Genomic DNA, 27,856 nt, shown 5'->3' on the forward strand with positions numbered 1-27,856 from the left:
GTGAAAGTGACAGAAGTTCCATAGACACAATGAAATTAGATGTTAAATGTAATTATGGGAATTAGCAAGTTTCACAGACATCATGGGTGGGCAGTTGAAACGCTGTAACTTTCCAATTAAACATATCTGATTAATAATTGATCGATCATTCCTTGTCGGTTACCACACAAAAGGGCGAAAGAGTCAAAGATTTGAAGTTGAAGTGCAAGAGGAAGAGGAGCTCACATTCGCAGCTGACTGGTGGCTGATCGCCCACAGATAAGCGATGACTTCCCGCATTGAGCACAACTATTGTTGCTTAAATTAGCTTGATTCTTCTTTGATGATATTAATTCTCACGTTTCATTCCTCATTCTCTGAAATAAATATTTGTTTACTTCCTTCTTTTCTTATGTTAAACGTGCGCCTGTGTGGCTCGTGCGTCTGAGTTCTCCGCAGCTGAACCCATTTAGTCACTGTTGAGGCTCCATGCTTTCCACTGTTTTGGAGTAGGAGGAGGAGGAGGAGGCAGAGAAGGAGGGAGGGGGGGCCGCCGTGTGCGTCAGTAAGTCAAACATGTTCCAATAACGGGCTATATTATCTGCTGCTATTTGCAGTGTGCTGTAGCCAGGCACCAGGCTGAGCTTTGAGCAGAAACCTGCAGCGCTTCTCTTGTTGCTCCTCTGTGATGGAAACGCTCTCTGAAGGAATGGCATCTGCAAGGCAGCTGGCAGAGAAGAGGTAGGCTGAAGTTGTCTGTCAGTTTGGGGGGGGATAAGTGGAGCCGCACAGTAATGGTTTAATTCGTGACTACAGAGGAGATAAGTGAGGTTTATATAGTTTGTTAGCACTTGATTGGACCACCAGCCTAAGATGTCAGTTTTGCCTTAGTTGCATGATGCGCTGCCAACATCATTTCAGCACCATGGACAGCAGCTTCATTTTTTAGGGAGATTTGATAACAAATTCTACTTTCCTTTTTTCAAAATATTGCACCTTAAATACATAAGCTGACTTGACTGAGAGAGATTTCTTAGTGCATTGTTTGTTAAACAAACATACACTGATCTCATTTACCTCCTGTCGCTATCCTTTCCATCAGGAATCTAACCCTTACCCCCGGCACTACCAGCACCATACCAAAGACAACGCATTCATCAGGACCTCAGCTCTAAGAGGACGGAGGATGGCAGGAGGTGTAAGGAGGAACACAGGGATGGGAAATCGACTGGGGTTATATGTGACGTTTTGGGCAGTGAGTGTGTTAATGGGAGCTGATCTGAGCTGGCTGGGCCTGAAAGAGCGGGTTGGGGTCAACGCCCAGAACAATGAGAGAAGGGTATTGGCACATATACCTGGTGACATCATTATAGGAGCTCTGTTCTCTGTCCACCACCAACCACCTGCAGACAAGGTACGTTCGCGTGTGTGTGCTCATTTTCTCCATGTGTGCATATGTGATAAATGTTAGTAATCCAGTTGTGTTACACTTCGCTCAGGTCCACGAGCGGAAGTGTGGTGCGGTGCGTGAGCAGTATGGGATCCAGAGAGTAGAGGCCATGATGCACACTCTGGATCGAATTAATGCAGACCCCACGCTCCTCCCGAACATCACCTTGGGCTGCGAGATCAGGTCAGAAACCAATCACAAAAGTTTGTTTTTATAAAGCAATGAATTGTTTTATATCTTTACTGTTGTATTATGGGTAGGCGTTATTGACACAAAGAAGAATTTTGATAGAAAAGAAGAGCTAACTTGCAACCAATTACGGCTCATTATAGTTTGATGATATGATACCCTGAGGTTTGGCATCGAACATTACTCCTTTGATATACCATGTGTACAATCTTCAGATAGGATGGAATCAAATCAACCAAACTACCAGCCTCACAAACAACCAGAACAACTGCCTGAATTTAGCAGAACGAGCCAATTACAGGACAATCATCACCAATTAAATGCAATGTAAAAAACTGATGCACTTTGGAAAGGCTTGTTATACAAATTGCACTGCACTTTTTTTCAATGTCCAATCATTCAAGGAGGATGAAGGATTTTACCGGTCTCTAAAAAGTAGAAAAAACAGCTTTGATTGTTGGCACATGTAGATTGTTTCTTAAATCAGACAACATTTAAGTAAGCAAAGTCAAATTTCTCTATGTTAAAGTTTCCTAATTTGGGTCCAACATTCCCAGTAAGACAAAGACAGATGGCATGAGTCCCTTTAAATGAGTGGAGGGTCTGGGGGAGGTGTTATTAGGCAGCAGGGGAGACAGACTGGAGACTTGAGGCAGCAGGCAAACTTCCAGGGAGAGTGTAACTGAAGAGGGATGGTTCTAGGCAGATGGGCAGTGGCCTGAGCATTAAGAGAAGACAGGTAACTTAAGAGTGCAGACAGTTATGTAAACCAGAGAGGAAGGTACAATAACCTGCAGTAAATCAGAATATCAGGCACTGACAAAAAAAAAAAAAAAATCAAACTTTTCCTCTCTGTGGAGGCTGTGAAGTGACCCCCGCCAAGCACAACTACACTTTAAGAAATGCACTGCTCTGGTTTGTACATAAGTTCAGCTGAAGCTAATATGAGGTTGATATTGTTGGTGTTGTGCCTTGTCAACAAATCTACAGGCGAACCAGGAAGTATCTCTCCGAGGGAGTTTTCTACTAAAAAGACTTTAGAACTTTCCAGCATACTGTGACTGACTCAGCCTGATGAAACTTCATATTAGCTTTGGCTGAACTTTGGATTGCAAACTTCTCACTGTTCTAACAATTGTCTTTGTCAAGTGGTCCATGAGGCACAGACTGTGCGCTTAAAAAAGGATCCAACTGGCTACTCTAAGCTATCCTCACCTCTTGTTCCCATCCTGCTTGCCAAAACAACGATGTAAACTCTATCTTTCTGCACCAGGGACTCATGCTGGCACTCCGCGGTGGCACTCGAGCAGAGCATTGAGTTCATTCGGGACACTCTAGTGTCCAGCGAAGAGGAGGAGAGCCAGGGCAAGTGTACTGCAGAGGCGGGGAGCTTGCTGGTTCAGGGGAAGAAGCCCATCGTGGGTCTGATCGGACCGGGATCAAGCTCCGTGGCCATCCAGGTGCAAAATCTCCTCCAGCTCTTCAACATCCCACAGATTGCCTACTCAGCCACTAGCATGGATCTCAGTGACAAGGTACGACAAAGTCTGAGACAATTTCAAACTTTAAACTTTCACATACAATTACATGGTAGCAAATATATATCCTGTGCAAAAAAATCCAGACAGTTACTGCTTTTGATGAAAATCAACTTCCAGAGCAACCTGACTTTTAATTGTATTATTTGCTATGACGACAATAAAATCAGACATGGTTTTCATTGCGATGGATAACTACTCTCAAAGGAAAATCTTCATAAAATATATGTCCCTTAATCCTCCCCTAAAATCAGATGGAAGTTGATGTACAGTGAGTGGTACAAGCAATGGGGTTTAAAGTAGGGACTGTTATGAATGCATGTGTGACTGGCAGTCAGGCTGTCAAATGAAAACATGCCAAGTAAACTGCCAGACGTGTGAACATGTAAATTCCTTCCAACAGAGCTTGTATAAATATTTCATGAGGGTAGTGCCATCAGATATGCAACAGGCCAGAGCCATGGTGGACATCGTCAAGAGATACAGCTGGAGCTACGTGTCTGCAATACACACAGAGGGTAAGACTGTGTGTGTGTGTGTGTGTGTGTGTGTGTGTGTGTGTGTGAGTGTCACTTGCAATCTGACATTTACCTTTTATCCCTCTGTCTCTCATCCTTATTTACACATCGATTAAGCAACATTAATGACATTTATACTGAGTTGCCAGTTAATCAGTCGCATCTGAACTCACTATTTTCATCTGTTACAATAGAGTGCAACAGTAATCATTGTTTTTTCCATGGGTCAGAAATGGAGAAACACATGTACCCGCGCTATTGTGTCTGTGCCTGACTCACTTCTTAGTTTCAGTTCTTAGTTTTGGAAGTTTTTGAGTTTTCTGTCCAAAAGGGGAGAAGAGAGGCATTATGCTATATTACTCATCGACATTCTGACATGCAATCAACCAAAGCTCAGCCGAATCATCATTTTTAGCATGCCTTTATACAGATACACACACACACACACACACACACACACACACACACACACACACACACACACACACACACACACACACACACACACACACACACACACACACACATTAAAGCAAGAAGTAAATGCCACATGCGTTACGTAACTCCCGTATAATGGCTCTGATTTTAGTCTGATTTTACAATGGAGGCCATTATATCTATGTCATGAATATGAAATTTATATGAAATTAGCTCTGCTTATATATTCTCTGTAATCCTGCTCATCACTGGCAAAGCTTCCCAGGGAACATCTGCCATCGGCTTTGAACTCTCGTGGCTCACGGTCCACTGATTTGAGTGACGCTTCAGCCACAGATCACATTCTCACAGCAGTTGCTCATAATCAGATTTGCATTTTATTACATTATTTTATTTATTTTTTATTGCCCTATCTATGTGTGACCAAAGCTCCTGAAGTTGAATTCAAATCAGCCGTAGTCGTAAATAGAGGGAGATAAAGTAGCACCTTTATTGTTGTTGTGGGCTGTGTGATGGATGGCTGCAATACAACAGTACAATTGCTTTATTTTACATTTTCTTTTTTTGTTCTTACCACAAGTAGTTGTTCCATATTTTATAGTGCAGATATAAGGCTGATCTCTTGCCTCAAAGCAACTCCTGTCCCCTTGCTTTGAACACCTAGGCAATATCAACACACAGGGGTTATCACCACTTCAACAGACCCAGCCCCTGAATCACTAATCCCACCTATTCAGTAACAAAAACACATGCTACTGGCATAATTCTCAATATCAGCCTAAATGAAAACTCCATACTGTCCCCATCATTTTGCAGCTTCTGTTTTACCCTCTTAGTGGCTCAAGGCCATTCTGTTTATGAAATAAATCCCTCTTGATAAGAATAAGTGCTAAATCCTTACTGGATTATTCCAGTTTATTCCATAAAAATACCAAACTGTTGTAGAGGAGGATTTAAAACAAAGGGACTTTTTTGTGCCAAATGTTGTTTTGCAGGATAAAACCTCATGTATCTCTTATTATAAAAATAAGACATAAGTTTTTAACAGTTATGCTCCAGACTATATCGCTTGTGTTTTTCAGGCACAGTAGACAGTGGGATGTTGTCAAAATTATGTATCATTCTGTGTATGTTATTACACACACACTTCACTTATTGAATCTGACATTACCAAGACAGTCACGTACGAGTTCACTAACTAGCAAGGAGACAAGTGAACAAGGAAATATACATACGGTGCAAAATTACCCAGCATTTAATGTGCTGAAGATTTTCTGCCAGACTCTGTTTTTGTTTTTTGGGTTTAGAATCTCTTTGAATGGTTATTAATATACCGCACATCCTTGGAAGTCCGAAAGCACAATTATAACACCCTAACTGTCAAATTCAGGTGCACCTTGCTTGTTCATCTGCATGATATTTGCATAAATTAATGACAAGGGTTATGAGCCAGTACATGATATGCGAGTGGTATAATTCTTTAAAGACATCTCAAGACAAGAGATGCAGGAATTCGATATCCACTGTAGCTTCAGAGGTTATAGTTGTGCATATGAAACAGTACGGCTCAACCTACTTTCCATTGCATTTTGCAACAAACTAATTCTTATTTACAAAAATTGGCCACACAAAATGTAAAAAACCCTATTTGAGATTTAGATTCTCATTTTTTACGCTTTGCTTGTGTTTTATTAATATTTATTATGATATATTTGCGATTTTAAGCACCAAAAACGTTTTCAATCTAGTTTTACATCTCCTCTCCCGGGCTTCTCTCTGGAGCTCTAGCAGCAATAGATGGGTCAACTAATCTGAAGAGAGGCTCTGAACCTCTCTTCTGATTGGCTGATTGTTTTCTGAGTGATCGAATAAAAAATATATAGCAGATTTCAGGTAATTATTCAGAGAAACCAAATCCTGCAAGGCTGGATGGTGGGTCCAGTTGAGCTGTGCTGGGGGCACAGCTTAGGGCGGTGACTGCTTTGTTGTGACATCACAAAGTTACAGAAGTCCTGACAGCTTGTTTTAAGGCTCAGTTTCTGAATACAGCCCTGTGTGTCCCTCTCTGTGGACTGAGGCTTTGATACCTTCACAGAATTAATATAGGACCTAAACCTGCTTTATAGTCAAAAAAGACATGGACATCTCACTTTATACAATATGGGACCTTTAAAGAATAACATAAAGTGATTACAGTGAAGACCGAAATCATCATCATCAGGGAGTTGAATGGAGGTTAAAGTGGGAGTTTAACAAATAAAAGATTAGACTAGATTAGATTATCACTGACATGCCACATATGGGAGTCAAACTCACACGTATTAATGAAAAGGATGCCTCAAACAGTGCCATGCTCAGAGTGAGATCATACTTGCAAAGCAACAGAAACTGGGTGACCTCATTTCCAGCAAAAACAGAGAAGTCTCACCCCTGACAGTTCCCATAACAGGGACTGAATTACCAGATTCTCAAGTGTTGTGCTGCATTACACCAGTGGATTTGACTGTCTACACCCTGTGCGTGTGTTCTCTGTGTTCATATCACAAGATGATGCACGAGCATTTGCAACCAGAGTGAAAGTGTGAGGAGCAAAACGTTAGAAACAAATGTTTGCACAACATTACAATGTGAACAAAGTGGCCGGTTATTTAATGCAAATAAATACATAAAAAAAGTAACTGCAAAACATCTAGTTAAAGAATGAGTTAAAGTTTTTTGTCACAGTCTACTCTGCTCACTTTGTTAGCTTTAATTAGGCTTTGTGTGTACAGTATTGTGTGCATATAAACAACATTCCGTTTGTGTGGTCCCATTTACAGGTAATTATGGAGAGAGCGGCATGGAGGCATTTAAAGACATGGCAGCAAAGGAGGGACTCTGCATCGCCCACTCCGACAAGATCTACAGCAACGCAGGTGAACAGAGCTTTGATAAGCTACTGCAGAAACTACGTGGCCACCTGCCCAAAGCCAGGGTTGTGGCCTGCTTCTGCGAGGGCATGACGGTGCGAGGCATACTGATGGCCATGAGGCGACAACGCCTGGTGGGAGAGTTTCTGCTGCTTGGAAGGTGAGTGGTGGATTGTGGTGTGTGGAATAATGAGTGCATTTCTTACCACTGGGATTTTTTGCTTTTACCATAGAGGCTAAAGGAACTGATTGAAACATTTGTGCTTCATGTTCCTTAGTGTTGTGCATTCATTTTCAATCCAGACTTTCTTCAGATATCCAACAACATCATGATCATCCTCTCATCATCATCCTTATTATCATCTTCATCACATCCATCAACTTCATGGTGGTCTAAGAAATTCAAGGTATTTTTTTAATTACCTTTTTTTGTATATACATGACAATGACACTATGCCGTAAACTTTTATGAGACTATCAAGATCCAGATTCATCCAGGTATTTATCTTCTAAATTAGATTTACTTGATACTATTTTTATGTCCGGTCTGTTTCAATACACTTGTTGCTATTATTGAAAAAAGCTAAGTCAGCTGACGTTGTTTGTATTTTCCATTCCCTAACAATGTTTATTCATGCCGATGTTTTATTGAAGCAACAAGGGGTCGTCTGCAAGCCCCCCAAAAAATGACAACTCCCTAAAATCTGAGGCTCCATATAGAGAAATACAATTAATGAATCCTAAATCAATATTAAGTAGTAGGCTTGAATGACATGCAAAAAAAAAAATCAAATTGGGATTATTATGGCAGTTATTGCGATTACAATTGGAATAGTCATTTTGCATTTTCATTTTCACCGAAAAAATATAAAAATGATGATAATATGATTTTTGTTGGGGCTTGTTCCTTTACGTCTGGAGAATATGAATTGTAGGCCAGGGCATCTCTGGAGCTCCGTATGCTTCGTTTATGGTAAATTGTGACACTATTGATCTTTTTGAAAAAAAAAAAAAAAAAATTGCAGCTCCTGGGATTTTGCACTTATTACATTGCCATATTGCAATTTCGATAATATTTCGATTAATTGTTCAGCCCTATTAAATGGTATCATATTGTTATTGTCATGGTCACAGCAGCAAACAACTCAGGAAAATTAAGTATAGCTGGCAGCCATATAGAGTGAGCAAAGGTCACCAAAATAAAGAGACAAGTTATTAGATAAAGCAGTGATGGCCCTCCAGAATGATTAACTATGCAGCATCCCGCTCCATCCGAAATCACAAATTAAACCAATGACATTAGCTGAATTTTCTCTCAGGGATGTATCACCTCTTCAAATTCTGCATATTATGGATTAGGTCACTGAGGTTAATATAGGCACAGAAAATCTTAACAGCTGGGCACAAGGTGCAGGAGATAACGTATGCAATTAAAAACATGAGGGAAAAAAAAAATAAGCGGGAAAGAGGGGGTTGATGTAGCAGGAGGTTTCACTCTCTCCGAGAATAACGTTTTATTTTAAGGTTTAGCTCTCTGGCTCACTCTCGTCCCTGGTGTTCTATAAATGCCTTTCCTCATTAGGAGCCACATATGTAGGCTGTCGCTCAAACCTGACAGCAGGAAACATAAAATAACCTTGAACTACATATTGCAAAAAAAAAAAAAAGAAAAAGAAAAAAAAAAGCTCTTTAATGCATATTACCACACAGAGCGGCCAGACAGGTGTGGTGTTGTCAGCTCATTATTAAAAAAGATAGTTAATTTTTGTTAAGATCTCCTTGCTGTTCTGTTTTGAGGGTAGGCTAATTAGATTTGAGATGCATTGTTGAGGAGGTGGCACATTCATGACTCATTTTAATGCATATACATTCATGCAACCATACGTGAACATACGCCTAGCGCACGCCCGTGTGTGTGTGTGTGTGTGTGTGTTATGTCCTTCTTTAACATCAAGTTTTTGACCGCACTTCATTGGCTTCATCGCCGTTCTTGTTATTCTAGTTAGTTAATCCTGTTCATGTCAGCCTGGAGGATTTGTCACCAGGTTTGTGTGTGTGTGTGTGTGTGTGTGTGTGTGTGTGTGCAGTGCATTCTTAGGATCCATTTATAGAAAGAGAGAGACCAGATGAGAGAGCAGATGATGTATTTTTTTTTTTTCATTTACCAGCACTGCTTAAACCTATTTTGAACGGTTGTATCCAAACCGCTGTCTGTCTCCAGCCTGTTTATATAGAAATTGATGGAGAAATGAAGATTGTTGTATAATATATATATATGGGAATGGGCTTACTTATTTTATGTGGGGCAAAAAATCACAAATACAATTCCTCTCTCTGTTTTTGGACACACAAGTGGCATGGGTCTGAGGATGGTGCTGTCACTCTGTGTCACATGGTCGACCACTTTGGTCAGACTAAATTCTCAATAACCATTGGATGAATTGCTTTGCAATAATGCACATTCATTGGATGAATCCTGACTTTGCTGACTTTTCTTTTCTTTGTTGTTAAAGATTTGCACTGAACACTTCAAATTTATGTCCATAATACCTGCAAACTGACATTCCCACCACTTCAGCTTTGCATTTAGTGCTAATTGGCAAATGTTTGCATGCTAACATGTAAAACTAAAGTGGTGAATGTTGTAAGCAATATACTTGCTGAACATCATATGCTAGCATTGTCATTGTGAACATGTTAGCATGTAGCTCAAACCACCACAATGCCTTTGCGGCCTCAGAGAGCTGCTAGTGTTGCTGGAAACTCTCAGTCTTTCACACATTTAGCGCAAATCTCCTGCACTGGAATAAAACAAATTCAAAAGCTCTCTTCACACATCGTTATTCAAGTCTTTCATCTCAAAGTAGAAACGGTTTTAATCAAAGTTAAATCCATTTATCACATCTTTGCTTTGTTTTGAGTCAGTTCAAATAGCCTACTACTAATTACTGCTGCTACTAATTGGAAGTTTTCTAAGAATTTGAGTCAGTAGGTCTATATAACAGAGGAAAAGTCAGACACCAGGACTGTAGTAGAAGTGTGTTATCCTTTACTCATATCCATCCTATCCAATAATCCAAATCCAAATAATTTCCACCGATCCTGAAAATCTGTTGCAGGTAGTTTGGTCTGACTTTGCGTCCTTACTTACCTTTGCCTGCTCTGCCACAATCCTTGTCACTGCTATCTCTCCTTATCGGCCTTGGGAGGATACAGACAGTTTATCAGAGGTGAGGTACAGTGTGGCAGTGCCTTCACACAAGCGCTCCAACAGGCTACTCGGAGTGCTAGAAAAAGCAACATGATCCCCTACTGGCTTCCAACCTGTAAATACTGCCATTTGTGAGCACCTGACTGAGCTGGAAACACAGGTCATGGGAGTGTTTTTTCCTCTGTTCTGTTCAGATGGCTCTTTCACTTTTTTCTTTTTTCTCTTGTCTTGTTCAGTTTCATTTTAGTTTCCAGCCTGAAGTTGGTCCCACTACAGGGTTGTAAAGTGTCCACTCAGAAAAGATCTGGCTGGAAAGTTGACCAGTTTATTGCCAGATGAGGTGAAATAAGAGCACAATGTATGTGTGCGTGCGTGTGTGTGTGTGTGTCTTCAGGCTTGTAGGTGGTGCAGCAACACGCTGCATACAGCATATTGCCCTCACAGGTCGATGTGTGGGTTTCAGAGCTCTCGTTCAAGAGTGATTCAAACTATCCAGAGTCAAAGCCCTCCATGCTTTTCATATCCATTCCTGCCTTTTTTATGCCAGTGTACCATTTCTGTGCTCGCTTCTCTAAGGATGTGTTATGAAATGATCTCCTACCTCACCCAGAGAACCAGGCATCATAAAAAAAAATCCACCCACACTACTGTTGTGTAACTCCAGCTTGGTTAGCGAAGTTTTCAAAAATGACTTCTTTTGCTTTTTTTCTCTCTCCGTCGGTTAGAAAGAGAGGAGCTTGTTTCTTTGTGTCAGTGAGGCTTGTGTGTTTACATGTATGCACATGTGTGGAGGTGTGATCAACCTTCTGTCTTTGATGATTGTAGACAAGAGGGGGAGATATTAATAGATGGAGTAGAAAGCTTTTTTAAACAGTTCACTGATGAGATGGCTCTTTGAGTCCGAGCCCACAGTGTTTTTGAAATAAATAGCAGATCAGATGTGTCTGCAGACGCAGCAGTCTGGTGGTGTTTGTCTGCAGTTTATTGAGCAGCATCAGGTGTTTTTTTTTGTTACTATAATCAGAAGGTGTTGCCTTCCTGCGGAATGAAAACGATAATGAATCACTTATATAACATTTCTAAGTTGCAAACCTAACTTTGTCAGAATTAAAAATACATTAACAGATTGGTTCACACATACAGCATGATTCCTGCAAAGCAGGGCTTCTATCTGCAATTAGATATTTGCTCCTGTTGGTAAAGTCAAGCAAATCAATATGCTCTTCATTACAAGAGTGTCTCAGTGGACTTCGCAGATAGTGAGCCTACAGAGATCTAATTAATCAGCAGCCAGACACAAACTTTACTAACAAAGTTATGCGACTGTGGAAGTGAAACCTACAAAACAAAGCATACAACACAAAACAACATGCTGGAGAAAAAAAAGACACAATCGTACATCCCTGAGAGGTTTAATACAAGTTATCTTTGCACATGAACATAATTAAAATTTTTCAGAATTCTTCAACTTGGATATGTGAGCAAATACTTTTTTTTTTTTTTATCACCCAGTGAGTCTGGTGTTGCTGCATCTGAGTCATCATGATAATTTTTTCTTTCTTCTGTAACTCTGCAGAGCAAACATTAGGTTCACTTTATAAGACACCACCTGCCACCTTCAATCTGTGCAACAGTGGTGTCAGAGATACTCACAAGCACCAACTGCAGCTTTTTACAGCTGGACACATTAAAAAACCCAATGCCATCATGGAGTGTTATTTGTCTTTATAAAGCCATTACAGTAATCTGTCGTACTTGTGTATTTCTGAAATATTTTTGCCTTAAATTGTTTTTTCATTTGAGCTTATGTTGGGTGTTACTGTAACATTTGCTCCCTGGACTGCTGAGCTGGGCTTTTTCAAGATGTCAGCCCCGCCTTGATTGGGTGTAAGGGTGAACCAAGTTCAAGGCTGAGCGGAGAATCCCAGTGTATAAATGCAGTTTTTTTGAGGAAGTGGAAGCTGTTCCTTTGTCTTGTTTCCACCCATCACCTCTGATGTGATGCTAAATTTCTAGGTTCACTTGCCTTTGTTTACATTCACATTTACTCATTTGGCAGACACTTTTATCCAAAGTGACTTACAAGTGAGGCCACTTACAAGCTTCAGTGCAGTTGGAGACCTTGGTCTAAGCACTTAGTATTACATCTATTCAATAAGTATCAGGTGAAGAAGTGCACCGAAAGTGCACAGTAAGTGCTAGTTGGGCATGATAGCGTGTTACAGCTGCTCTCAGAAGAGATGAGTTTTCAAGAGGTTCTTGAAGATAGAGAAGGACGCCCCTGCTCTGATAGCCATCTGTAGCTTGTCTCTATTGTAGGATAATTGTCAGTGTAAGTTGTGGCTGTTTATCATTTGTTTTTCCAGCATTGTGTCAGGTTTACCAGCTGTTCCTTACACATAACAGACAATTTTCCACAAATCAAGCTGAGGTGACAGAGCTGAAATCAGACCTCAAATCCTTGTGTGGGTTGCAATATTGAGCAACAGTTTCCAAATGTTTAAATTGTATGTATAATACAATGTACTGATTATGCTGAATTGTGTCTTCACAAGATTTAGAGAGTTTTTCTTCAGAAAAATGTGTGTACAATACATAGACTTTCTCTTTTTGGCATCAATCCTTACTCTAACTAACAACCTGCCGTACCTTTGTCTGGTTCTACCTTTCTCCTCCTCCTGCGCAGTGACGGCTGGGCGGACAGGTACGATGTGACTGATGGCTACGAGAGGGAGGCAGCTGGTGGAATCACTATAAAGCTGAAGTCTGCGTATGTGACCTGGTTCGACGATTACTACCTGAACCTGAAGCCCGACGCCAACCCGAGGAACCCCTGGTTCCCCGAGTTCTGGCAGCACCGCTTCCAGTGCAGGTTGAGGGGACACCCGCAGGAGAGCGCCATGTACAACCGCACCTGCACCTGTAAGTACAACACAGAGATCCTGCTCCACACGTCTCCTTATAATCTAGTCTGTGTATCGCTGTGAATTTAGAGAAACAGGGATCAGAGTGATTGGGTTTCTCCTCATGAGCAGGTCTCTGTTCTCCACAGGGAGAGAGTCTCTGCGTCATCAGTACGCCCAAGACACCAAGATGGGCTTTGTCATAAATGCCATCTATTCCATGGCTTACGGCCTGCATGCCATGCAGCAATCCCTCTGCCCAGGATATAAGGTATGATAGTGAACAGTGCTCACGTTTGTGTGTTTTCACATCAGTCGTGACGGCATCAACTGTGTTTGCTCCTCCCCAGGGTTTGTGCGAGACCATGCGGCCCATTGACGGCCGCAAGCTGCTGGACTTCCTGATGAGAACCAACTTTACCGGCGTATCTGGGGAGACCATCCACTTTGACCAGAATGGAGACTCGCCTGGCAGGTAATATTATGGTGGGGGAGAAGGGGGGGGGGGGGGGGGGGGCGGTGAAGGGGGGGGGGGGGGGCGAAATCAAGAAGCAGACAGAAATATTTAATGTGTGCATATGCTGTTTCATGTGTGCCTCAGGTATGAAATCATGAACTTCAAGCACATAGGCGAGGATGAGTACGCTTACATCCATGTGGGAAGCTGGGATCAGGGTGGCCTGAAGATGAACGATGAGGAAATCTGGAGTAACAACAGTGACATCATCCAGTCAGTCTGCTCTGAGCCCTGCCAGAAGGCACAGATCAAGGTGCGAACCACTCCAGTGAACAAAATTTAAAGTTGTTGAGATAGATGTGCTTTGAAATCAACAAGCTATATTTAATTTCTTAAAATCTTAACAGTTTTTTAATCATTTAAATAACAACAAATGTGGCAACTCTATCTGCCTTTTTATTTGCTCGCAACAACAGCTATAAATGATTTAAATTCGAAGACTACATCATATCACGTTGTATATCACAGAAATCCAATTCAGAAATTCAGTTTTCGCTAATGTTGGCAGCTGTTTCCGTCATGATCTCCCTCCAAAATACGTGGTTTCATGCACCAGAGAATATATCATAGTTCTGCTGAAGAAAACTGCCAAGCAAGACCCACACAACAGCCTTAAATTGATCCCACAGGATTGTAATCTACAAAATCGTTCCAATCGGATCCTTGAGTACCCCACCGGGGACTCTGCAAACCTCTTTGTTCAGGCTTTAATCATCTCCCATCTGGGCTTCTCTGACTCCCCTCAGCCTCTCCAAATCATGGAGAATAACGCAATCTGCCCCCTCATTATCATCCCAAAAGTCTCTAACATTAACCCCCCCCCCCCACGCACTCCACACTGACTCCCTGTAAAGTGGCGACTTGAGGAGAATTCAAGACTCGCGCATGAGGTTTTGAGGATCTCTGCATGCCCGCACTTTACCTCCAGGCCTTACACCCCCGCCCACTCGCCCGGCTCTTTCTGCCCCCACTCTGTTCCCTCTCCTCTCAATCAGAGCAGAAAAGAGTCCGTACTGTACTCATGTCATCTGGTTCTGCCAGGGTTATATTGTTATCTATTATATCACCGAATAATTATTACTGACTCATTCATTTGTAAACAGTATTAGGAGGAGGTGGAACTGATCATAGCTAGGTTATATACTGATATAAATATCAGATGAGATTTGAACATTGAATTTTCTCTATGTGAAGTAACCAACCACTGTCCCACCATGCCTCCACTTTCCTGAGTTCATTTTCCACCATAAACACCACTTCTACCCTGAAGGGCTGCTAAGGCAAAGTAGTGAGGCTCATTGAGATTCCATACATCCTTCTTCTTCTTCTGATCCCCTGACGAAGAAATACTCATTTCCTTGCTTACAGGGCAGTCAGAGTGGAAGATTAGCTACAGGAAAGTGCCATTGGAGCTTTGAGACCTTTCCGCCCTTTCATACTCTGGTGTGTGTGTGTGTGTGTGTGTGTGTGTGTGTGTGTGTCTCCAGGTGATCCGTAAAGGAGAGGTGAGCTGCTGTTGGACCTGCACTCCCTGCAAGGAGAATGAGTTTGTGTTTGATGAGTACACTTGTCGAGCCTGTATCCTGGGCTCCTGGCCCACAGATGACCTCACTGGTAAACACACTTTGTTTATGTCTCTCTTACTTGCAAATGCGTGATTTCCAAACAGGCCCTGAATCTGGGTCACACACTGAGAGTGCAGCCACCAATCCCCTTTACATCTTACCTACCACACAGACCACAAACACCCCGAACTAAGACACTCTCTACTGCGCAGAAATCACCACAAATACTCATGTACCACACATACCCACACATACACACACACACACACACACACACACACACAGACTTTAGATCCCTGCCAGAATACAGGATTTGGCTGAAGCTTAGATTTCTTAACACCAAAGTCTGTCAAAACTATTTGAAATCCTGCCCTTTTGTACATACTTATTATTTCCCACAATATTTCAGTTGCTCTGTGCTTTTGAAAAACACATGAAGCCTGTTTTTGATCTGTATCCTCCAGAGCAGGGAGGCAGTGTGTTTATCCTGTTATCATTCTATTCTATCGCTCTCTGATCTCCCTCTTCTTCCTCTTATCTTCCTTACAGATCCCTTAATTGTTTCACAACACATTTACCTAATCTCTCATGACCCCACTCTATCATAGACTGAAGGTTTTACACATAATTACAATTACATTCACAGTGAATAGTGTGAATCAGTCTCACAGAGAAATCAAAATGTTGCTTGAACTTTTCCCATGTGTTGTTTTTGCTCACTCCCTGTCGCCTCTCTGTGTCCCCGAGGTTGTGAGCCAATCCCGGTGCAGTACGTGCGTTGGGGGGATCCAGAGCCCATCGCTGCAGTGGTCTTCTCCTGCCTGGGCCTCATGGCTACACTTTTTGTTACTTCTGTCTTTATCAAGTAATTATAGCCTCCAGCTTTACCAGCCATGCACATACAAACTAAAAAGCACTGGGTCAATAAACCACTTTACTCAGTATCCACTGGTAGTAAACCACCCAAGACCAGGGGCTGTTCTGACCTAGTGTTAATGTTAGTTTTTTATATACATGTTGGTTATTTACTCAAAAATAAAATATGGTACGGTTGCAAACTGTTATACTATACTGAAATACTCTCTTTTAACTTCAACATTTGTCTTAATAACACACTGTTTATATCCTTTGCAGCTTTGTTTTTTACAACTAACTGGAAATTTGTGACAGTTTTAAGGCAAAACTTGAGCTTGTTGTATTTAACACTGGGTCAAAATAACCATAGTTTAGTTTGGAGTAAATAATCCAACATTAATGTAAAAAAATAAGTAACTAATCCCATTGGTAGCCTACTAGGAAAATTGCTATAAAGTAAATCAAAACTGGTTTGTTACAGTTGTAGGATACTCTTAGCAGTTGTGTGAATCTGCAGCCGTTGATATAATTGAATTTGTCTGTAGATTTTGGGACACACCTGTGGTCAAGTCATCCAGTCGTGAGCTCTGCTACATCATCCTGGCCGGAATATGTCTGGGCTACCTGTGCACCTTCAGCCTTATCGCCAAGCCCCACATAATCTACTGCTACCTCCAGCGGCTGGGAATCGGCCTGTCCCCGGCCATGAGCTACTCCGCTTTGGTCACCAAGGTATTTTCTTTTCTGCTTTTGTTGCCAGCAGGCAGAGGAACAAATAGCTTAATGTTCAAGCTTCACTTCCTGTGAAACTCTTGAGTCAACGCCATGTGGTTCGATCATCAGCTTCATTTCTATTAAACTCTAAAATGCCACTGAGGTGCGACTATTCCTCAAAGTGAAAAGTCATCTTTACCCCGTCTCTTCCACTTGAATAGAAGGTTCAGAAATTGAGCAGAACAAAGCTGCAAAATGTTCACTGACGGTAGCTGCTGAAGATGATGACCCTTTGACATAGCAAGGGTATATTTACCTGTCTAATTTCACCTTTGATGGACAACTTGTCCACTATCACAGTCCTGTGTTTTCAGCATAAACAGAAGGGCATCTGAGGATAAGAGCAGGAGTAAAAGAGCTACCGCCAGAGATTGGCTGATGGCCAAGTGTAAGGGGAGGTATGGGAGAAGTTGAGGATCTGTGTGTGTGGGCTGAGGTTGATGTTTAAGATCTGGGAACCAAAAAAAGGGGATTATTGTTATGAATCAGTGCGAGCGGTGTTATCCACAGTCGATGTAAGTGACGCCTGCATAACCACTTCCATCTATTTTTGATCCAGACCAACCGTATAGCGCGGATCCTGGCAGGCAGCAAGAAGAAGATCTGCACCAAGAAACCTCGCTTTATGTCCGCCTGCGCACAATTGGTCATCGCCTTCCTACTCATACTGCTGCAGCTGGGGATTATTGTGGCACTTCTTATCATAGAGCCACCACAGGTATGTGTCTGTGTGTGTGTGTGTGTGTGTGTGTGTGTGTGTGTGTGTGTATCTTCCAGTGTGGGGGATTTTAATTTACACTTAAGTGGAATGACCTCTCCCTTTGTCTCCTCTTAGGTGATCTATGACTACCCAAGTATCCGTGAGGTACACTTGATCTGTAACCTGACCACTCTGGGGGTGGTGGCGCCGCTGGGCTACAATGGCCTGCTTATCCTCAGCTGCACCTTCTACGCCTTCAAGGTACTTCAGCATAACATTAGTTAATGATGCACAGGCTGTCCCATTATACTTTCACAATAAGGGTATATTTTTCTGACTTTACTTTTCTTCTTCTTTTCAATTCTGTTCTTTCTACCTCAACTTCCACCGCTTAAAAATCATATTCCTCCCTTTCTCCGACAGACTCGTAACGTGCCAGCTAATTTTAATGAGGCCAAGTATATTGCCTTCACCATGTACACCACCTGCATCATCTGGCTGGCCTTTGTCCCTATTTACTTTGGCTCCAACTACAAGATCATAACCATGTGCTTCAGTGTCAGCCTCAGTGCCACAGTGGCTCTCTGCTGCATGTTTGTCCCAAAGGTACGAAATGGAAACACACACTCCTACACAAGCAGAGTTTGAATGTTAGCGTCGTTTTTTGCTTCCCTACATCTTTACACTAATAGATATTTGTCGCTCATTTTCATCGACAGGTGTACATCATGCTCGCCAAGCCGGAGAAAAATGTCCGAAGTGCTTTCACAACATCCACAGTGGTGCGCATGCATGTAGGTGATGCCAAGAAAGCTGCCAAGACTGGCAAGCCCTCCAGCAGCATGGCCAACTTGTTTCGACGCCGCGGCTCTGCACAGGACGACATCAGGTATATAGGGGACCAAAGTAGGTATTAAGCTATGAACAAATGAACTCCTCTTTATTGAAAACACATGTGCCAGTTGGATAAAGGCTCTGAAACACTGAGTTAGTTCTGGTTAAGTGTATATGAAAAATCTAAACTCAGGTTATGTCCTTAGGGAAAATAAAAAACATTCAACTACATTTTGAAGTCTTTATTTTGTTTTCTCCTGATCTCTAAAAGCATTGAAAATAAGGGAAAATATTAAAGGTACCACAATATCAGCTTAAAGATGTTAAAGTTCTTGTTTTCCCAGGATAACTGTGAAAATGTGACAGCAGAGTGTTTTGAGACAGTCAAAACCTAAGACCTTATATTATGCATGGACTCCTTCAGAATGGATCTATTTAGATTATGTTTATTTTACACTATGTATGTGGCATATTTCTTTGGCATTTTCAACAACACAAGCCTCCTCTAATGAGTCCATTTTGGCCTCCATTTTTGCTGATTGCTGCCAGATAAGGATAATAATTATGCTATAGAAATACCTGCAAAGATCATGTAATCAGGAAAAATACAGCACATGTTTTTACGGTAGAGACCGCACACTCCCCTAAGGACTATATTTCTAGGACTCTAAGCTGCAGAGAGGAAGGGACGTGGCAGACTGGTGGTCTAACGCAGCCATATACATTAGTTTAGCTGTTTCTGCCCATGAGTCAACGTATAAAAAAATGAAAGCTCTGCTGGATCCAACAGGCCGGATGTGAAGCTGAGAAAAAACTGCTCCCTGAACTGAGAAAAGGTTACCTCATTTGGGTTAAGTACTCCCACAGGAGACCCGCTGCCTTTAAGGATTTCTCTTTCTAGGGAAGATAAAGGAAAATGGAGGAAGATGTAAAATTACACACAGGGTAGCAGATAGAATGGGGGATGGTAGAAATACTTACAATAAGAAATAGAACATGGACCTCAGGGTAGATGGATGAGCTTCTTTTCTCAGTGTTATACTAATATCTGCCATTATGCGCACAGTACATACATCTCGTGGATCTTTCACATGTATTATCAAATTTAAAGCAAAATTGCTAAGTCAGCTGAAAGCTAATTATTCTGTGCTTCTCTGTTTCACAGTTCCAATGGGAAATCAATGACTTGGGCGCAGAACGAGCGCGGCTACAGACCGAACCTGTGGAAAAGGATGTCATTCCATGTCAAGAAGAAAGACACAGTGGAGGCAAACCAGACAGCCATCATCAAACCCTTCTCTAAAGGAGGAGATATACCTGCGGACACTGCTGTCAAAGAGCACTACGAAGAGCCTCAGGTGTCTCAGCCCTTCACCTGCTCGCCTCCTGAATCTCCTCTAACCACCATCAGCCAGCATGCAGCCAAGGTGAGGGGTGTCCAGGGAGGAGAGGATGGAGAGGAGCTGCAAGCTTTAGCCACCTTTGTACCTGAGCACGCTGCTGGGGTCAGAAGAAGAGGCGGGGACAACGGCCAAGGTGTCGGTATGGTGGATGGCGGGGACATCAGCGTCATACCTGTAGGCGTGGGTGACATCGGCACAGGGATGATTGGGGGGCAAACTCAGGGCACCACCATCATGGACCAAATCAGCTGCGTGGTGAACCGCTTCACCGCCAACATCAGTGAGCTCAACACCATGATGCTGCCGGGGGGAGCCACCGTCAGCCCCAACTCCACCACCGCTTTGCCTGCAGCTGCGGATGCCGCCCCACCTTGCCCTCCCCAGTTCCTCACATCCAGGAACAGACAGGCCCCCTCCACTGTCACCACGTACGCTGAGGTGGCGGCTGTTTCCAATTTCTGCGAGAATCGACCAGCGGGTAAGATTTACGAGCACCTGGCCGGGACTTGCGTGAGTAGCAGACGAGCCAAGGATATGGAGGAGCTGGTGGCTCTGACGCCCCCCTCCCCTTTCAGAGACTCATCGCTGAGCTCCAACGGCAGCTCGCCCCCCTCGCTGTCCCCGGCCTCTGAGGCTGAATATGACCAGCTGCTGCTGAGACACTACAGCCAGAGCTCCTCTTCTCTCTAAACCTGCTCTCTCTGCACCCCCCCTTGTTTATCCTCTAATTGGAGAATTTTAAACTCCAAGAGACAAAAGTTTCAAACTGGACCAAACTTGGATGCCTTTCTACACATGGATATTCTGAATGTTTAAGCAGTTTTTTTTTAAAATGTATCTTCATTTTCAGATTGGATTGAATGCACCCACACATGCCTCCAATGTAAGAAAAGTATCACTGGCAAGACTGAGCAGTGTCAGTGATTCATCTCTTGTCTCTAAGCGAGTAAGAAACTTGACAAACTCAAACACACATGGGCATTTTACAGACTTTTTTTTATGTTTCAATGCTATACTGACACAGGTTGCTAACTCAGTTTTAAACTTTTCAAATTCCAAAGAAAATATTGATTCATTATCAAATAGTTATCAATCAAAAGTGGAGGAAATTTACCAAATACTTATGTTCAGTGGCTGAAAACGGCTCATATATTGAATCTTGGAATGACATTTGATTTTTTAGGTAAGTTCAGGTCTTAGGACACAAAATAGTTGTATTTCAGTTGTATATTTTGCATCATCTATTATCATAAACACAGAAAAGGTGAGTTGTTTTTATTGCTTATATTATTGCTGTTGCATTCCTGTACATGTGATGGTTTTTGTTACTGATAGATTGCCCTATCCTTTGATATTCTGAGACTCACCTGAAAGGTCAAACATGACACATTTTTACCTAACCTCCAATTTGTTGTCCATGCTGGAGGACATAGGTATTATTTGTATCCCGGCGCTAAAGGACAAAAGTGTAAAGATGCTGCATTATGCAAATCAGGGAGACATGTTTTTTTCAATTCGTGGAGGTTTCCCTTTTCTTGGACAGAAAACATTTACCGAGAGGACAGGAGCTCTTATACATCTCAAGGGAATGTAAGACATTTGTCTCAATGGACACAATGTCATCAGGTGTCTCACCCCACAAAGAGCTTAAGGACTACTTGGACTACTTCTTTAAATTCTCTTCTCTAGGTGTGACTGAATGTAAGAAAACCTGTCAGCACATGAAGGGGACCAAAATGATCTTCCACATCAGGATGTGTCTCAACCAAAATACTCTCTGAGCGCTGTCATCTGCTGGCTCTCACAATGTTTTCTTTTAGTTTGCATGTTGTCAAGATTTGTTTGCACTCTTTGAGTTTGTACTTTTTAATATTGCACATGTCGAACAGTTAAGATGAATAGATACAGTAGCAAGGTAATGATACTATTAGTGATTATTGATGTGTTTTTAAGATTTGTTTTAGGGAGGACAGAGGTGGACTGGATGTCTGCCAGACTTTTTCAGACATCTATTGCAAAACAGCTCGTTTCCAGTCTGACTTTTTACCTACATATGTGCCAATGTCTCCCTGCAGTAAATGACATTGTGTTTCTGTAAATGGGCTCACATTGAGAATCCTGCCCTGAGCTCATTTACATTCTAATCTCTCAAACACTTCAGGCACAGGGGGGATTTTATTTTTCTATAATATTTTATGACATTTTGACTATGTTATTTCTTATGCTTGAACATATTCAATGAATATTCATTTTTTAATTCTTTTTTTGGATCTGCATTTTGGCTTCTCTGATGATGTAGATGAATGATAGCATAGATTCACAAGCTTGCATTTTTTCAACTTCTAACTATGATGTAACTGATGATGGTCATGAGGGAGATAGCTTGTGATTGTTTAACAGATTATTTTGGAGTCTGTAAGTTTACACAGGCAGGAATGTTTTCATGTTTTTTGAAATGCGCAGTAATTAATTTTTTACTGGTTTTAAGTGTAAAAAAATCATCATGACAGTTGCCATATTTGCATGCAGGTTTGTGCTAATAGAAATTTTGCAGGTGCATACAATGCTTGATGCCAATAAGTCACTGATATAATCTACAGGAGACGTCTTATATTTTCACCTGCCTTTCAGATAGCCTGAATTTACTGTTTAAATTTGTGCTGCATTAAAGGTTTTCATCTGAAATTAAATTTTGACAATCATTTGTAATTCATAGCAAATGCTCCTTAAAATAGAAAACCTTCATTGCAATCATAGGAATAATTCTATATTTCACTTTTCTAAAAATGAAAAGTATAACTGCAGCTGGAAGAAAAGGCTTCAAAATGACTCATCATTATATTATAATACTATACCATACATCTTTATTTTCTAAGAATTAGAATTTAGGAATAGGAATTTCTTACCTAAATGTCTGTCATGTCGTAAAAGAGTCATGTTTTCAAACTGGATCGTGTGCAGCGTTATTTTTACACTTCCTGAGTTGATGTTACTTATGAACCTTCTAAGTTATTATCTTCTAAATAAGAAGATAATTGTGTCAAATCACTGTGCGATAATTAATAAAACAGGAAATAGGGTTTCTAGGGCATGCTTTATTAAATAACATAATATAATTTCCTATCCCGTAAATTATTAAAGCCCAAAATTGTGTGGTGAAATTAATAGTCACAAGATGGTGGACAAAGTTTATTCATAGTTAGAGCATATTAGCTCTAATGATGAGCCCAGGGAGGGAGTGAGGCCGCACTGGGCCAACTCATTGTTTATCACTGAAGTCTTATGATGGTATATGGTGCTATATTCATAGTCTTCCCTCACCGATATAAACACCATCAACAAATACTGAACATTTACTTAATGCTGAATCTAATTAGGTGTCAACTAAGTGTAAATTCTTCTTTACAGATCACTGCAGACAGTCAGTATACAGACATGCTTTCATATTAACTCATACAAACTGCATCTTTATCTGTTGCGTTTAATGCATGTGGGTTGGATTTGCAGGAACATATGGACCCTTGCAGTGTTAATCATCTCCGCTTTGGCAAACATGTATGTGTTGTTTAGGTGTGACAACAACCAATTCAGCATTATTGCATTTACCGTTTTGTGTCATGTATTGCTCCTACATATGATGCTATAGTCCATGTGTTGATTCCCTCAGCAAACAAGCACAGCTAAAATAAAACAGCTAAATATGTAAATCATGTGCTCAGTTCAAGCCAGGGTGCCAACCTGGCTGAAGATGCAGACTGAGTGAAGAGACTGCCAGCCTCTTTACACCTGTCCGTCTGTGTGAATGGACTAAAACTCAGAGCTCTGTGTTCCAGCTGGGAGATATACGAATACCAGGTCTGGGATTTGTTTGAAACAAGCAGGTGTGCTGCTTTATTTCTATAAATTCACTGAGTATTATCGTGTTATCATGTGGCTCTGATTTAATACAGAAAAGTTTAACACACTTCATATAACAGGCCTCAGAAATTGTGTAGAAAAGGCATATAATAGCATATTATAGTGGATGATGACGCCAGGGAAAACGTGCTTAAAATGTCTCAAAGGGATTGGAAGCCAGATATGGAAAGAATTTGACTGGAAAGTCAATAGGAGATTCCTCAGGACCCCACTGATTGTTTCTGCCTTTAAAAACATTTATATCAACAAATCCTGGAGAAACTGTGGTATGGTTGGGGACCATATCCATATATTCTGAGACTGCCTGAAAATACAGACATTTTGGAAAGCATCAAAGAAGAACTGGAGAAAATTCTGAAGAAGGACATCCCCATGGACCCATTACTGTTTATACTGGAAATACTGCCAGAACATCAATTTAATACAGATCAGTGTTACATATTGCATGTTCTGTTGAAGGTTGCAAGAAAAATAATTTCTTTCATCATGAATTGGATGAAGCCTAAGGATGAAGCCTAAGCCCAGCTACATCTACAGTTATCTAATTTTAGAAGAAGATGGGCACCAGTTATTGACTACCTCAGTTAGGAATTTTGTTCATTTCATTTAGGTGTATCTGTATATGTGTATATGTCTGTGTCAATATATTTGTATACATACATAAGTACATACACATACACATACACACACACACACACATAAATATATATATATATATATACCTCATGAATTTCCCCTAGGAGATAAATAAAGTAGCTATCTATCTATCTATCTATCTATCTATGTATGCACGTGTATTCAAGTGAAAGAATGTTTAGACACTTGTATGCATTTGTATGTGTATCTGTATAGAGGTATTTGTGTGAATGTTCTACTCTTGCAAGGTGCTATTCCAACTATTGTTTAGGTGCATATGTGTAGGGTGAAGCCCAATCTCAAGGTGGTTCTGACTGCTAACGTTGAAAATGGTAATAAAGTAAAAAAAAAAAGAAAAAAAAAGACATACTATGATAAGGAATAAAAAAGTCATAAAAATGTAATAGTATAGTAAGGCAGAAAAAGTCATAGAAACCACTAGGTATATTAAGGCATGAAATCGTCATACCGTCGTATCGTAGCCATAAAAAGTAATTGAATTCTATTCATAGCCTTTATTATGATTGTATAGTGTACAGCTAAATTGCATGTCTCGAGTAGTACATGCAGTCATACAATAAAACAACGTTCAATAACAAAATCCAGTCATATGAAGAAATTAAAACAAGCAAGAATCATAAAAAGTCATAAAAATGATATTATATAATGAGGCATGAAATTTAATTAAAACAGAAAAGTATACTCAGGCATTAAAAGGCATAAATATATAACAGTTCAGAAAGGCATAAAAGCAAAATAGTATAGTAAAGCATAAAAAGTCCTAGAAGAGAGATAGTATAATAAGGCATGAAAATGTCGTAGTATAATAAGGCATAAAAAGTCATAAAAACGGCATAGTATTGTAAGGCATAAAAAGTCATAAAAAAGTCATAGCATAGTAGGGCATAAAAAGGCAAAAAAGCAAAATAGTATAGTACGGTATAAAAAGTCAGAATAAAAAGTCATAAAAGGTCATGAAAACATCATAGTATAGTAAGGCATAAAAAGTCATGAAAACACATAGTATAGTAAGGCAAAAAAAAATCATAAAAGCATCATAGTATAGTAAGGCATGAAAAGTAATAAAAACGTCATAGTATAGTAAGACATAAAAGCGTCATAGTATAGTAAGGCATAAAAAATCATAGAATAATAAGTCATAAAAAGTCATGAAAACACATAGTATAGTAAGGCATAAAAAGTCATAAAAAGATCATAGTATAGTAAGGCATAAAAGCGTCATAGTATAGTAAAAAGTCATGGAATATTAAGGCATAAAAGATCATAGTATAGTAAGTCATAAAAAGTCAAAAAATATCATAGTATAGTAAGGCATAAAAAGTCATAAAAACACATAGTATAGTAAGGCATAAAAAGTCATAAAAAGATCATAGTATAGTAAGGCATAAAAGCGTCATAGTATAGTAAGGTATAAAAAGTCATAGAATAATAAATCGTAAAAAGTCATGTAAACGTCATAGTATAGTAAGGCATAAAAAGTCAAAAAAACATCACAGTATAGTAATGCAAAAAAAGTCATTAAAACGTCATAGTATAGTAAGGCATGAAAAATCATGGAATATTAAGGCATAAAAAGTCAAAAAATCGTCATGGTATAGTAATGCAAAAAAGTCATTAAAACATCATAGTATAGTAAGGCATGAAAAGTCATAGAATACTTAGGCATAAAAAGTCATGAAAAGATCATAGTATAGTAAGGCATGAAAAGTCATAGAATACTGAGGCATAAAAAGTCATAAAAAGATCATAGTATAGTAAGGCATAAAAAGTCATGAAAACGTCATAGTATAGTAAGGCATAAAAAGTCAAAAAATCGTCATGGTATAGTAATGCAAAAAAAGTCATTAAAACGTCATAGTATAGTAAGACATGAAAAGTCAAAGAATACTAAGGCATAAAAAGTAATGAAAAGATCATAGTATAGTAAGGCATAAAAAGTCATAAAACGATCATAGTATAGTAAGGCATAAAAGCATCAAAGTATAGTAAGGTATAAAAAGTCATAGAATAATAAATCATAAAAAGTCATGAAAACGTCATAGTATAGTAAGGCATAAAAAGTCAAAAAATCGTCATGGTATAGTAATGCAAAAAAAGTCATTAAAACGTCATAGTATAGTAAGGCATGAAAAGTCATAGAATACTAAGGCATAAAACGTCATGAAAAGATCATAGTATAGTAAGGCATGAAAACTCATGAAAACGTCATAGTATAGTAAGGCATAAAAAGTCAAAAAATCGTCATGGTATAGTAATGCAAAAAAAGTCATTAAAACGTCATAGTATAGTAAGGCATGAAAAGTCATAGAATACTAAGGCATAAAACGTCATGAAAAGATCATAGTATAGTAAGGCATGAAAACTCATGAAAACGTCATAGTATAGTAAGGCATAAAAAGTCAAAAAATCGTCATGGTATAGTAATGCAAAAAAAGTCATTAAAACGTCATAGTATAGTAAGGCATGAAAAGTCATAGAATACTAAGGCATAAAACGTCATGAAAAGATCATAGTATAGTAAGGCATGAAAACTCATGAAAACGTCATAGTATAGTAAGGCATAAAAAGTCAAAAAATCGTCATGGTATAGTAATGCAAAAAAAGTCATTAAAACGTCATAGTATAGTAAGGCATGAAAAGTCATAGAATACTAAGGCATAAAACGTCATGAAAAGATCATAGTATAGTAAGGCATGAAAACTCATGAAAACGTCATAGTATAGTAAGGCATAAAAAGTCAAAAAATCGTCATGGTATAGTAATGCAAAAAAAGTCATTAAAACATCATAGTATAGTAAGGCATGAAAAATCATTCAATATTGAGGCATAAAAAGTCACAAAATCTTCATGGTATAGTAATGCAAAAAAAGTCATTAAAACGTCATAGTATAGTAAGGCATGAAAAGTCAAAGAATACTAAGGCATAAAAAGTCATGAAAAGATCATAGTATAGTAAGGCATAAAAGCGTCATAGTATAGTAAGGTATAAAAAGTCATAGAATAATAAATCATAAAAAGTCATGAAAACGTCATAGTATAGTAAGGCATAAAAAGTCAAAAAATCGTCATGGTATAGTAATGCAAAAAAAGTCATTAAAACATCATAGTATAGTAAGGCATGAAAAATCATGGAATATTGAGGCATAAAAAGTCACAAAATCGTCATGGTATAGTAATGCAAAAAAAGTCATTAAAACGTCATAGTATAGTAAAGCATAAAAAGTCAAAAAATCGTCATGGTATAGTAATGCAAAAAAAGTCATTAAAACATCATAGTATAGTAAGGCATGAAAAATCATGGAATATTGAGGCATAAAAAGTCACAAAATCGTCATGGTATAGTAATGCAAAAAAAGTCATTAAAACGTCATAGTATAGTAAAGCATAAAAAGTCAAAAAATCGTCATGTTATAGTAATGCAAAAAAAGTCATTAAAACATCATAGTATAGTAAGGCATGAAAAATCATGGAATATTGAGGCATAAAAAGTCACAAAAA

General features: G+C 39.8%; 1 protein-coding gene across 1 annotated transcript; it reads left to right on the forward strand.

Annotated features, from left to right (window-relative positions):
* Positions 1–624: 624 nt before the first annotated feature.
* LOC111217123 (metabotropic glutamate receptor 5-like) lies at positions 625–22,414 on the forward strand. Its single transcript, XM_022738851.1, has 18 exons — positions 625–720; positions 1,082–1,393; positions 1,479–1,612; positions 2,892–3,153; positions 3,560–3,674; positions 6,932–7,181; positions 12,919–13,154; positions 13,285–13,406; positions 13,486–13,610; positions 13,737–13,905; positions 15,140–15,266; positions 15,965–16,082; positions 16,618–16,804; positions 17,406–17,564; positions 17,682–17,807; positions 17,970–18,152; positions 18,266–18,435; positions 19,546–22,414. Exons 2-18 carry the CDS (start codon positions 1,166–1,168, stop codon positions 20,471–20,473), a joined length of 3,639 nt encoding a protein of 1,212 aa, XP_022594572.1. The 5' UTR covers positions 625–720; positions 1,082–1,165; the 3' UTR covers positions 20,474–22,414.
* The last annotated feature ends 5,442 nt before the right edge of the window (positions 22,415–27,856 follow it).

This window comes from Seriola dumerili, unplaced genomic scaffold (assembly GCF_002260705.1).
Source record: "Seriola dumerili isolate Sdu_G_001 unplaced genomic scaffold, Sdu_1.0 BDQW01000040.1, whole genome shotgun sequence".
Lineage (NCBI taxonomy): Eukaryota > Metazoa > Chordata > Actinopteri > Carangiformes > Carangidae > Seriola > Seriola dumerili.

Excerpts from the sequence above, each read along its gene's own strand:
- LOC111217123 (XM_022738851.1), top strand. The coding sequence starts at position 1,166 with ATGGCAGGAGGTGTAAGGAGGAACACAGGGATGGGAAATCGACTGGGG. Across the intron at positions 3,154-3,559 it reads GCATGGATCTCAGTGACAAG|AGCTTGTATAAATATTTCAT; the intron begins GTACGACAAAGT and ends TCCTTCCAACAG. Across the intron at positions 18,436-19,545 it reads TCTGCACAGGACGACATCAG|TTCCAATGGGAAATCAATGA; the intron begins GTATATAGGGGA and ends TCTGTTTCACAG.